We start from the raw sequence: 13,516 nt of genomic DNA on the forward strand, positions 1-13,516 counted from the left end.
TACTTTTTTAAACCGAAATTCAGAGCACAGCATCATGACTAGAACAAAACTCTTCTAAGCAAAACCTCTGCATTCTTTTCACTGATTTTACTTTGTTATCTGTCACTTCACTCTAAAGAAGAGCGATAAATCTGAAGAGCGTTTGACATATTTTATTATAAATGGTCATCAATACAGAACCAAAGTCATCTTTATAAATATCTACAAAAAGCACAAATGCAGGTTAAAAAACATTCTCTAGCATGCACAGAGAGCTTGTGGCTTTCACTTTTGACTTTCTATGAGCCTGTTCTTAAGGAAGAAATAATTTTAAAAGGTGGGTTTTTTTCCTAAAGTATTCTTTTTCAGTGGTTTTAACATTCACTGTGAAAACAAAGCTCTGTTGATTTACCAAAGAGAAATTTACTGGACCTTTTTGTCCAGTACATCTGGAATAATCCCACTATATTGTGGTTTTAATGCTAATTTAACTGAAACTGGAAACTAGTCCAAGGCATTTCAGAACTCCCACATCTTTCATACTTCTTTGGCATATTGCCCGTCCACCTCAGAGTCAGTGTGAGGACAGAGCAAGTCGTAAAGACTTCATTTCTGTCCCCACTGGGGAGTTGCTGTCCCCCAGAGTCCAGGTCAAAGCACAGGGTCTTGCGTCTATTACAACTGTTCAGAGGATTTTGTAACTTGCTAGCTCCTCCCCTTCCTGTAATCCTAAATCATGCAAACACACAATCTCACACAGGAACAGCTCCAGCTGTTGCTGTTCTTCGTGATCAAGAAATTAATCCAAGACTGCCAGCAGAGGCTTTAGCAAATCACTTCAGATTTGACCATTACAGACAAACGCTGTTGTGTAACATGGTAGTTATCTGTTGTCCCAGTCAGCAGGTAAGAGGCTATGCTCTCTTTCTGCTTTAAGAGAACAGAATGCCTGTTTGATGTGTGTGTGCACGTGCATGTATGCTGGAGGGTGTAGGGCTGGAGGAGAAGCAATACTGCCTTAGTGGTGGATTACTCTAGGTTATTATTTGCTAAACGGAATTTTCCTTGTCCATCTGCTATTTTGTGCTATGCTCAACAGAGAATTGAACTGAAGGTGCTATCTTCTAGAGTTTTACCTGCATTTGAAGAGGGAACACCTTCACAGCAGAGTTACCTGTCACTGCATAAAACTGTGTCCCCAGCCTAACAGAGATAGGAGCAGCAAATTAGCTTCCTGTGATCTTTAAACACGAGAATATTAAAAAATCCAACCTACTACTAGCACCAGAATGACAGCATTTGCCTTTCCCTATGTTTGTCTTTTTCAAACATATTTCTGTATTACTGACATGCTGATGTGATCAACACTTTGGGGCGCTGCTCAGCAACACTTCAGTCAGCCAGCCACGCAGTTGAATGTAAGCAAAGGGACAGTAAAAAGCAAGAAATAACACTGTGTTCCATTTGCAAAATGTCACTCTTGCAATCAGCATGCTGTACTTGACCCTTCCGGCTGGAGAGGTGTCGATGGTTTTATTCAAAGCGTCGTAGATGATTGTACAGAGACTGGACATAGGTGAAGACACACATGGGATCTGGCTTGTGACCCATCATCATCATGTCATCCACTTCTATCAGACGATCGCAATGAGCCATCTTCCTGTAGTAGTAATAAAACAGATACAGCACATCAAGAGTTAAATCTAAGGCCTGTAACTACTTCCAAGATTCATTTGCTGCTCTGATTTGAGCATCACTCAGGTATTTAAGAAATCCTGAGGTTTATCAGCAACATTTCATTTCACAATGAAATGGTCAGGCTCAGGTTGGAGATTGTTATTTTTGTGACCATGTAATATTCCTGTTCTTTCCCTCTCTTTGTCTATACTGGGATCTCATCCAAAGCTCTGTAGGATTGTTTGGATGGTTGGTTTTTTTCCACTGACTGCCGTTCACATCCCTGATATCTGTAGCATGTAGCCCAATCGCACATTCCTCTGCCCAGGTCTCAGTAAGCAGGGTCATGTGAGTTTGCAAATCAAGAGTTTTTCTGGTTATTATAGAGGAAGCTCCAAAAGAATGGGAAAACATGAGAAGGGATAAGATGTGCTGATGAAGGCCCATGTGGCTGTGGATTGTTTGTTCTCCACCATGCCCATATCTTCAAGTGTGAGCAACTTGGACGATGACCTCGAATGGTCAGGTTGGAGAGCAGAAGCCTGACATCTGGACCAGCAGAAAGGAACAGATCTGCTGAGGCGTAAGATGAAAAATCACAATCACATGGGCAGGAAGCAATTTGATCAGCAGAGCTGGTACTGAGGTGAATAACAGTAACTGAGAGAAGAGCCTTTTCTGGCACCAGAAGAAAACAGTTAGTTTAAAGACAATCACCGCTATGAAGTAGTCATTTCTGTAGATACCTCGTACCTGATGTTTCTTACTGTTGTGTGCATGCTGTCTTTTGTTCTCCCCTATACCTACTGTCATACATAAACTGAGATAGAAGAACACTGCAACTTTCCTTTGAGAGTTGTAGTTTTACTTTAGAGATCAACCACCTAAAAGTGTCACAGAATCTCCTTCAACTCACTGACAAGCAACAAAATTTTTTATATATATGTATGTACGTGTGTGTATAAAGACCTTGTAATTCCCAAATGAATTTCTTTGGTAGGGGCTGTAATAAGGAGAGCCAACATTATGCTAAGCATTTTCAGAGCTTTTCTCTGGAATGGCAAATGGCAAATCCAGTTCTGTAATTTATTCCTTTATTTATTAAAAATAAATAAATAAAAGGTGCTGTGACAGAAACACAGAGCTTCAGTGTGGTGGTATCAGTGTTTGAAGCTCTATCAGAAACTGCAGGAAACTTTAGCCATGTATTCCCACATCCTGTTAGTGTTTGGAAAGAGTGTTTTAAACCCAGCTGCATACCACCTGGAGTGTTCTTGCTGCTTTGTTTGAGTTGTGTAACAGTAAGTAAGAATCATATTGATACTGGGTCAAAAAAGTTACTATTTCTAGATGACAAGTTCACACTCATAATGACTTAAACAAGTTATCATTTAATTGCCTGGTATACTGCATCAAAAAGGATCAGGATAGTGTGATTAAGGGTATTAGCTCTGTCCGTTTTACAAAAATGCAGTTTCCAGGTTGAGGTATCGAGAAGCTCTCAGCCTTGATCTAACTCTACTTACACTGAACTCAACCTTCATTCTTGTTCAACCAAAGCAATGTACAGACAGAGGTGAACCCTCCCAAAAAACCCAATTCCAAAAGTTAACCTACTTGCTCCCTGCTGTTCAGGGGTCACGATTTTTCCAGAGAGGCTAGATGGATATATTAATATGCCTCAAATTCAAATCGGGTATCAAGCAGGTGGGATTGGCTAAGAAACTACAAGTTGTATGTCCAGTTCCTATGGACTGTCAGTAAACATTGGATGCCTTGTGCTCTATGAACTCAATTTTTTTTTTAAGATTGATATTGGCAAATGCATTAAGAATCATTCATTACTTCAAGAACAAAATAATTATAAAAAAACCAAAAAACGAACAGAGAGGTTTCTTCCCCTTCTGTCCAAACATAACTCACGAGGCTGATTTCTTAAGTTTAGTGTGTCAGTGCTAAGGCTGGTGAGAATCACAGAGGTGAGAAAGCAGAATTCAAGTATTGCCTAAAGATTGTGACCTCTGATTTTAGACTGCTGTAAGGAACTGTATTAGACATTGTTTGTCTCAACATTGCTGCTCCGCGACCACCACTTCCTGCCCCCAGCATCCTGTTGTTCTGAAGGAGTACGCTTTGGAGGAGATGCAGAGTCCCAGACAAAACCACGACATCCGCTCAAGGCTAGAACAACGACAGCTTTGGCAGTGCCTGTCAAGCTGTACCTGGGCGCCAGCTGGGTGCAGGGCAAGGAAGACGTGCAAAGGCTGAAGGCACTGCAGGTCGACCCCCCCCGCCAGCACGACCACCACGGACACCTGGGCATGCGCGTATGGAGGACCACGGGGCGGCACATATTACAATGAGTTCCGTGGAAATGGGCGGACTCTTCGAAGAAACAGTGGTGACTGGGACAATAAAAGGACTGCGTACTCCTCTCTTGGGGCCATCGTCTTCGACACCTGTTACTTGGAGCTGAGACCTCGGCGGAGCTTGGAGCACCATCACTTGCACCGAGGCCGAGCCTATGGAACATCACTGGATCTCTGGTGGTGGCGCTAATTAATTGCGTCTCTACCGTTTTCTTGCTTAGGGATTCTGACTTTCCCTTTCTTCTTCTCTCTGTCCTATCGCTATTATTAATTGTTAAGGGAAATAAAGTTCACAAGGTTGTATGGCATCTGACCTCGTTTGTGTCTTAATCTCGCTCTTGGGATCGTTTAAGAACCCGCCCCGATACTGGATCGGGACAACTGCCAAGTCTCCTGTTCTATGCATTCTCTATGCAGAGCTTTATTATCTTTTTTGGCATGACACATGTAAGCTAGCGATACAGGATTTACAAGAAAAATGATTAAACTCTTTACTACTGCCGAGCCATGTTAGACTTGAACTGGAAACACTTCAGAGATCTAACATCATACTCACTCCGCCATGGTGAAGGCCAGCTCAAAGTTCCGCTTGCCATTAGCTGGGTCAAGCTTATTATAATCAAAAGCTTCAGGAAAGAAAGAAGGCACAAGAGCACAGAATGCCATCCCATCATTCCAGCTTGAGGAGAAGTTCTGGAGATCGATGTGCTGTCATGATGAAAAAAACATGCATGTTAATGCAGCATGGGGGAACAGGGAAGAGCAGGTGCTTTTGCTCACTGCATATTTCTGTCCTTCTCTCCCACTAACCAAAGCAACAGAGCACAGGCTCTATGGTTTTCTTCCCCTCTTTATCTGTTACATTATTTGTATTCTGAGAAAAAACAGCACTCTCAGCAATGAAAGCCATTTGCCTGAAATGCCCAGATGCAAAGCAGACACACAGTCAAGGTCCCTGAGCCAAAGCCCACTGAAAATACTGGGAAGAATTTCTGTCAACATCAGTTGGCTCTGGAACAGGCCCAATGCACCAGCTCAGGATCTGTGGATACCAAGGACACCGCTTATCCCCGTGAAGTATTTATAACTGAAGTTCATTTTGTGGCAGTCAGTAACACTAGATAAAGACTATACTTGCTTGCTTTGCTTTTCCGTAAGGCCTAATTCAATGGCTGTTTACACACAGATAGGTAGAAATATAGGAAGAATTACACCTACTGCAAAACCCGATTCTGAGAACAAATGCTTACTGTTACTTGTTGGGGAATGGCTTAAGGAACAAGGACATGGCTCCCTAGATGACTTGATCACTGGTGTTTAGCATGATTAGGCCTCAGTTAGCATAACTGAGCTATGCAGAAAGTATCGGCAAAGTCACAGTGACCTTGAGTAAGTAGTAAACAACTTTCTGGGCAGGGAGCCAGAGAAAAGAGGGTGTCGAGCAGGATGCGAGACCACGGAGGAGCAGGGATGTTACAATGTAGCCTTCTGATACAGCCAATTAGATTGTGACACGTGTACATAGTTAATGTAGAAAGAGATAAAAGAAGTTGTGTACTCAAAGTTGAAGCTTGCTTACCATTCATATTGAATTCGTGTCCTGCTTCCTCTGCTCGTCGCAGTTACTTTCAACTGCCACAGTGAAAAGAAGCATATCTGGGCTCTTGTCTCATGCTACTTTCCCATCATAGAAAATTCAAGCCCCATATTTTCTGATAAGCAATTTTGACTAGTTCTGCTTATATATACTGTAATTTAGAGTTCAGTAATAGTAATGCACATTTTATAATACTGTTGAAAAACATTTTAAAAAAAATAAGAAAAAATTTCTTTCTCCTAGAAATTGCTGTGGCAATTGCAGTTTAAGGCCAGGTAAAACTACTAAAATCTCCACTGCTGAATTCTTTTAGCTACGCTGATGTTACCTCATAGAAATTAGCTCACTAACACCGTGTGATTCAACCTCAAGCATTTACTACAAATTCACTTGTGTAGAGAGTACTTTGGTCTGCTGTGTAGCAAAAGGGCCATAGTCTCCACATACTGGCAAAATGTTATTCAGATCTTGCCAAATATAATGAGAATGCCAAAATCATGCCTGCAACTAAGAAAAAAAAGTGTGAGTGTATACTGAAGTCTATACCCATAAGCACAAAAATGTAGGCTTTCAGACAAACACTAATGCACTGCTTTGACAGACATACAGAATCTCACTCATGCGATTTCTGACTGTCTTGAAGTGCTGTTCATACAAACAATGATGTTTGCGTTACCCACACAAAACTTGATGACCTTGAGGAAGTTAACTCATAGTCTGGCATGTTTATGTTCAGTTTTTGAGTATGCTTTTTTGGCAAATTGTCCTGAAAAAGAGCTGAAAGTGCTAGCATGTCTTCACCTTGTATCCTATGGTTTTTGAGCGACACCAGTCTAACAGAATTTGTTTAATGCTGCTAGCGCTGGCAACCGCAAAACTCTGCGACCTCTTCAGCTTCACTCTAGATTCTCCTTTTCCTCTGAAAAATTAAGGGAGACCAGATTAAATTACATTGTAGAAAAACTTGTCAGCAACATCTGTGCAACCTTGCCGGGGTCAGCCCCTGTTCAGGTGATATTTGAGCAACACACTGCTGAAACTTCAACTTGTTGGTTGTTCAAAAAAACTTAATTTTCATTTCACTAAAGCCAGGATTCCAAGACCTCTTCTATTTAAACCATACCCCCGTCATAAAGAACAGTCCATGCTTTTGGTCCTTAATGAATGGCAACAGAAAGTCACTAGATTCCCAGTCTCTTATGATGATGGAGAAGGCAGCTTTCACAGCACTCTTTCCTGATAAAAGGCACCTGCTGCTTCAGCTGAACAACTCCAAAGTCAGAGGGAATCTGCAGCTGTGAATTTCGAGGGCTCAGTCTGTGAAGTCAGCAAAGCTGTACATGACCTCATATTGTCCCTTAGCTTGAAGAGTCCTCCCACCCAGCTGTCCTGTGCTGGTAATAACTGACAAATTAGTTTCCCATTAACAAACCCATTCTGGAGACAAGGAGTGTGACATACTTTCCACCACTGTGTTCAAATTTCTCAAGAAGTGCTTTCCTGGCCTGTGTTCCTGTAGTCCGTGGGAGCGTCTGAGACCTCACCAGTTCTCGCCTCCTTTCAACTTGGTGATGTACAGTGGTAGGTGAGGAGTGAGAGCTGGGGGTCACATCACAGTAACTGTCAGTGGCACTAGAGAAACAGAACATGAAAAGTATGTGGTTAAAGAAAAAAGTAACTCCCTGCAGCGTCAGGAGTCAGCATAAAGGTCCAACTGTTGACTACCCTAAACCTCACAAAACAGCTGTTTCAAGAGGACCTCAATGAGTCAAAAGCAATTGAAGTCAAAGTTTTATTGACAGACAACAGCACTTAAGTATAGAGGAATCTAAGGTACTTCTATGAATGAGACACAGCTGGACAAGTCCTAAATGATTTGTAGCACTGAGTAGAACAACAATTAAACACCTTTAAGAAAAAAGAACAGAAAAGAAGTCATGGCCACACAGGAGCACTAAATCCCTTTAACTTCCAACTTTGGGGTTCCTGGAGGGTAAGTCACATTTTAAAAATGGAACTTGAAGAGTAATTCAGGAAGTACTTTTGAAATTTTTACTTACAGTACACAGGATCCTGAGCTCATGTCAGTGTTGCTTCACTGACCACAAGCTGGTAATTTGATCAAGAAATACAGGATTGTATGTTAATTTGTTTTTATCTGAGCCATAAACCACTTCATCAGCATTAATGAAGCCACACATTACATTTGGAAATGTTCCCCATGACAGAGATGGGGAAACTGAGGCAAAGAGCAATGACATCAATGTCACACATTAATTTCTGGTACAGATGGAGGTCAGATCTGACAGCAAGTTCTCTAGGGTGCTCAGTGTATGACGACTCAAATACTGACGTGCTGATGTTGGAACTAACTCAGAAGAAATATAATGCCTAATCTGGGATAATTTTTAAGGCAGATGCAAGCCCAATTTAAGAGATTTAAATTGGCTGCCCTCCCATTTTTCTTGATGGACATTTTGCATGCTGAGGATGCCTGGATATGCCGGTAGTAATTGTGATACCATGTAATCCTATACTAAGCAACTGTGACTCCAAGTTAATGAAGGATGTGAAGTAGTCCTCAGTCCTCAGCAAGGCATTTATCTACAAAGTAAACTCCAGGCTAGCCAACCTGAGGATATTTGATGACAGTCATATGTTGGCTTCCAAAAATAAGCCCAAAATACAAATTTCAACACAGCTGAGTGTTTTTAGAAGAGTTTTCAAAGGGTCTGACAACTTGCTCCTCCTAACAAAAATCCACCACTGGCACTGAGAGTTTTACTTACTAACATCGAACAATGCTGAAATCTGCAATTATGCCAGCTTTAAAACGCTCACAAAAGATTTTTATCCCTTCCCATCTCTGTTCCACTTAGCCCTCAGGAAAGCTCACAGTCTTTAATGGGCTTCAAATACAGCATCTGGGACTCACCTGTTCTCCAAGCCAGCAGAACGCCTGTCCCTTGAGACTGTACTGACCACAACAGCCTAACAAAATGTCAGGAAAAAAGCATACCTTTCACTAGTTTTGGTTCCACTACTCGTCCCATAGCTCACAGTTGAGACAGACTTAGTGACAGAAGTGGTATTCTCTGTATAAAAGCAGGAAAAACAAAATGCATCAGGGCAGAAACTTCTTTTATCTCCTTTCCTCATACACTTTCAAACCATTTCCTGATAGATAGCCATGCACTGATTTTTACTCACCACAGTGAAAAGCTGTAGACCTCTTAACTTCCAGTATGAGCTAACAAGCTGGGGGAAGGATTTTCCCCAGGGGTCCAATCTCGCTGCAAAATTGTTGCACTGCAGCGAGGATGGTGTAAACATACCAGAAAGGGCTGTGAGAGGATGTCTTTGATAAAACTGCACTGGGAAGGTTGGATCATTTCAGGCGGTTGTGCAGACCTCAGAGGAGGGTACACTGTCATGGACATTTCAGTGAAAGGAAGAAATGGTGCTACAGCTAAGCTTGCAACAGTCATTCTGGCAGACATAAGGAGTTCTGAGAAGTCTGCTATGATTGGGAGTGTAATTTAAGTTACCTAGTTTCTACCAGGAAACGTTTTCGTTTGTAAAGTAGAACACACTCCAAAGGTTGCAAAAGCAGCTTAAAACCAACTTTGCATCTTCCTCTCCCCACCTTTTGTGCTTTGCCTCTTAAGAGCCCAGGTCTGGACTCCCAGCTATTCTCTGTAAATGCAGAATAATGGGAGTAACTTGCCCAGTTTTAACACACTAAAGCCAAAAGCTGTTGCACAAGTCAGCAACTCATTTATTGAAGGCTCCTTCTATACACAAAGAAGAATAACTGGCATTTTAGAAGCAACCCAACCTGGTCACTGTCCAAATTACTCTCTGAAAATGCTAAACTTTCCCCACTGCTTATAGAAGGGATATAGATCAAATAGACTTCTCACGTAAAACACCCTGGTAAATGCCAGCATACAGATGTGACAAATTTGGGACCACAAGCAATTGCCAGATATTTGTGCAAATCTCAGAGGTTTTAAGTTGAGGAGTGTGACCCCTAAGTCTGGAAGAGCTACATCTTTGCTAAACTGACACTTGAGACCACTGTGAAAGGCCAGTACATTGTGTAGATAGTAACAGCTTGATGACATCAATCAGAAGTACTTTTGGATAGAGCTCAAGCCATCTATTTCAACTGAAATCAAAAATCCTTAAGGCATTTTGTCCTTTGACACATTAATGTATCAAGGAGACTATTTACTGCTATTCTGCTCAAAGGAATTTGCTTCAACATCCATAGGGTGGGCCCACCACCTTCCAATTGCCATTGCCTTGCATTCAGTCACAGTCTTCACTTGGTCAGCTCACTCGGTCAGCTGAAACCTTCACCGCTCAAACTGTCTCTTCTGCCACAGTTATCTGGCACCTACTGTTTCCACTGCAGAGATTGTCTATACACATGTATACTGCTGGGCAAATAAGGGTAAGTAGCCCTTGCTTTGAACTGATTGAGAATCTGATAGAGCGGAACAAGTTTCCATGATGCCTGGGAAACTAAATCTTCATGCAGTCTTGTCAGTAGTTTTAATATTGCCATGTACCTACTAATAGGAACTACATGCTCAGTTCTGAATCCCCCAGACATGGAGCATTTTGTCTCAATTTGTGTTGTGTAAGGCTACGCTGATAGGAATGCTCACTTCCAGTGGCAGATGAGCCCACTGTTCTCACTGTACTTGAATTCCAGGCCTTCACTGAAACAGCAGAAAAGACCAAGGAAGGCTTTGTTACATTCTTAGCTTCAATAAGATAAAAATTTAAAGAATAATCTGCAAATTATCCCTATCTCTTGATGGCAATTCCATCTGATCTCTGTAATTTCTGACCCATATATATAGCCTAATCTGTAAGTGTCACTATCACTAAATGTACATGAAATACAGCTCAAAGATGAATGACTTTAATAAGAATTAAATGAGATTTCATTTTTTTTAAAACTCCATTTAGATATAAATAGGATTCTGCAGTCACTCTGACTTGTGTATATGTGTCAGTCTGCTGTTGGGTCATTCCTCCCTTCAAACGACTGTTGAACTCATTAGTCAAATATCTGCCTAACTTCTCAAGGGGCCTCAGGTCTTAAAGCATTAAAAACTCCTGCAAATTTCATTAAAATGGCTGGTCACATTGAAGAGATACTTATTTAGTAACTGTGCTAGAACTGCTGCACTATGAACTCAACTATATTAGCCAGCAAAAATTCTCAGCAGATGTGACATTACAGCCTAAAGTTCCACCTAGGACACACAATATTCTAAATCTGTGTCCCACCATGGGATATGCAGCCATCGAATTGAGGTTTCATCATTACCACTAGGTCACAGGACAATCCCCATAGCACCAGTTTCTTTAAGTAAAGAAATGGGACACAGCTTCAGCAAACAAATTATTTTTGTCTCTTTTACCTGACTGGTTGGAAGTTTTCACTGCCATCACATTTTTGCTCTTGCTCTGTCCCAGCAGGCCAGCAGATGTGTTAGTTGTTCCTGTTGAACAGGTGGTCTCTCCTGAAAACTTCTCTGATACCCTGGTTACTGCAGTAACAGGAAGGTGGGGCATCTGTAAGGTGACTGCAGGGGCATGGGCTTCAGGGGAAGAGTCTGACATGTGAACAGAGAAGAGTTCATGGGAGACTTTTTCCTGAACTAGTGAACAAAAGAAAAGGAGGGAGGAAGTAAATTTATTTGCAGATTTCTAACAAAGTTACAAACCAGTTTCCATGCAACAACTTTATTTTACAAGTCACTGGAATTATTCCACCTAGTTCTCCCTGTGGGAGATTATGCCATTTACAGCACGCTGCAGAAAGAACCCTAGTATAAGTGATCCTTGCAGTGATCACACCTGTCCTACATAAATCTCAGCAAGAACAACTTCTTCAGAGCACTACATCTACTAGCATCTGCATTTGATAAGCTCCTCCTCTTCCTCTGTGCAGCCCCTGCCTCCAATCTCCTGCCATGGGTCAGGAGTCAGCATTCTTTTTCTTTACTGCTGAATGCCTCAGTTTTTTCTAAAATGGAGACAGTAAGTCCTTCCTCCACTGAATGATGGAAGCAGACAGTTAATTTGCAAAATGTTTTGGGATGCAAGGCTACAATGGCACCAAGAATAGCAGGCCTTATTATCACTAGTGCCCTAAGATAACGTGACAATAATAGTTTCTAATTTGTAAAACACCATAGTGCATGCTTAACAATAAACAAAGTTTAAAAGCTGAACTCCTAATTAAATTAGGAAGTAAAGTTAAACGGTATCAGTGCCACAGTACAATATCCATGCCGAAACCATAGCAGATTCTAATGCTTCCAACATGTGAGAGCTGCTCTATGACTGCCAGGATCAGGTATTTTACAAGTAGTGCTACTTCATCTCACGCCCTGTTCCTACCTGATGAAGACTGATGCCCATTTTCAATGATGGAAGAACTAAAAACTCTTCTAAACTCAGGTTTGTGGTGGTCATCCAGGTCTACACTCTGTCAGAACAGACAAGAGACAGGACAGCTAAATTTCAAACAGCAGAAAAAGGTGGAAGAATATCCAGAACCACCTACCAAGAACAGGTCCTTCCTTGTGCTAGTGACCACAATACAAGAAGGGAATAACTATCTAACCCCAAGAGCTGAACCTGGAAACCAAGTACTGGCAATGCAGGACTTGTACCAATCTTCACATATTTGTCCTCAAAGACCCCATGCACCTAGGAGGGCTCTTCCGTGTGTGTTAGGTATCACCACCCACTCTGAAGGTGATAACAAGAAGACTCCACGCAGCAGCGTAGAGATTGAGGTTGCACAAAACACTTAATACTCTGCATTTTTTTTCTGCTTGCTGCAGAAAAAATGACATTCTGATAACGTATTGTAAAAGCATTACATAAAATAAGTATAATCCTAGAACTTGACACCTGCATTATACTCTGAAACTTCTGTAAGGATATTTTCTTCTGGGAAAAGCACCAATTTTTCCCATAGTGTTTGCAATATAACTCCAGACAAATCAGCCAAGAATTTTTTTTGGTGGTTGTTTTTTTTTGTTGTTGTTGTTTCGTGGTGGGGGGCATGCAAAAAATCACGAGGAACTATGTGATTTTTGGCTGCAGGAACTAAAGAAAGAAGAAAGTGCTTCACAGACACACTATTACTTCAACTAAAAAAATGTAGCTTCCAAGAAGCAGCATATACAAGCAGTAGAGTGAAATTTGCCAACACAAAGTCCATGAAAAAGTTTTGGTTGATTCTAGACAGATATCCAACTACTAGATTGGCCAAAAATTTTAATAAAAAATAAAGAAAAAAAATCTGTAATGTGCCATTATAAACATAATCCAAGATTCTTATAAACTCAATCGAAGCAATTTTTGGATTTTTTAGAGACAGAAAGACTGAAGAGATACTGAAGAAGATTTTATACTTAAAATATACTTATACTAAGTATATACTTAGTATAAAAACAACAGAACAAAACAGAAAAGGAAAGAGGCAGAGTGTATACATGTAATAACTTAGTTTGTCTCTGCTTTTCGTACACAGGAAGTATGGAGCAAACTGGTGGTTTGAATTGACTTATTTATTCCACAGCTTCATCACAAATTATTAGAATAATTTATTTATAGGGTGGAAAAAAATATCTCATGTAAAATACAGAAAGCATATGATCAATTCAAGGTAAATCAACAAAAATAGTTTCTTGGAACTTGTCTGCTGCTTACCACGCATCTGTTAATGCTCACCCAAACTTAACTAAGAACACCAGACAACAACATTAATGCACCTTAGGAGATTTTTTTAAAAGCGTTTGATCTTGTTAGATGCTGCAGAGTGCACAGACTGGTTTAATATCCATTATCTGAGATA

The 13,516-nt window shown here is 40.9% G+C and overlaps 1 protein-coding gene across 1 annotated transcript; it reads right to left on the reverse strand.

The window, feature by feature from the left end:
* Positions 1 to 658: 658 nt before the first annotated feature.
* On the reverse strand, positions 659 to 12,891 carry LOC141935956 (smoothelin-like protein 2). The gene is made up of 7 exons (XM_074852645.1): positions 12,049 to 12,891; positions 11,064 to 11,303; positions 8,642 to 8,717; positions 7,084 to 7,254; positions 6,424 to 6,541; positions 4,582 to 4,733; positions 659 to 1,639 (listed from the first exon to the last, which is right to left on the reverse strand). The coding sequence occupies exons 2-7, from the start codon at positions 11,263 to 11,265 to the stop codon at positions 1,513 to 1,515; spliced, it is 846 nt and encodes a 281-aa protein (XP_074708746.1). The 5' UTR covers positions 11,266 to 11,303; positions 12,049 to 12,891; the 3' UTR covers positions 659 to 1,512.
* Positions 12,892 to 13,516: the final 625 nt, after the last annotated feature.

This window comes from Strix uralensis, chromosome 30 (assembly GCF_047716275.1).
Source record: "Strix uralensis isolate ZFMK-TIS-50842 chromosome 30, bStrUra1, whole genome shotgun sequence".
NCBI classification, from domain to species: Eukaryota; Metazoa; Chordata; class Aves; order Strigiformes; family Strigidae; genus Strix; species Strix uralensis.

Excerpts from the sequence above, each read along its gene's own strand:
- LOC141935956 (XM_074852645.1), bottom strand. The coding sequence starts at position 11,265 with ATGTCAGACTCTTCCCCTGAAGCCCATGCCCCTGCAGTCACCTTACAG. Across the intron at positions 8,718-11,063 it reads GAAAACTTCCAACCAGTCAG|AGAATACCACTTCTGTCACT; the intron begins GTAAAAGAGACA and ends GCTTTTATACAG. Across the intron at positions 7,255-8,641 it reads GGAACCAAAACTAGTGAAAG|TGCCACTGACAGTTACTGTG; the intron begins GTATGCTTTTTT and ends CTGTTTCTCTAG.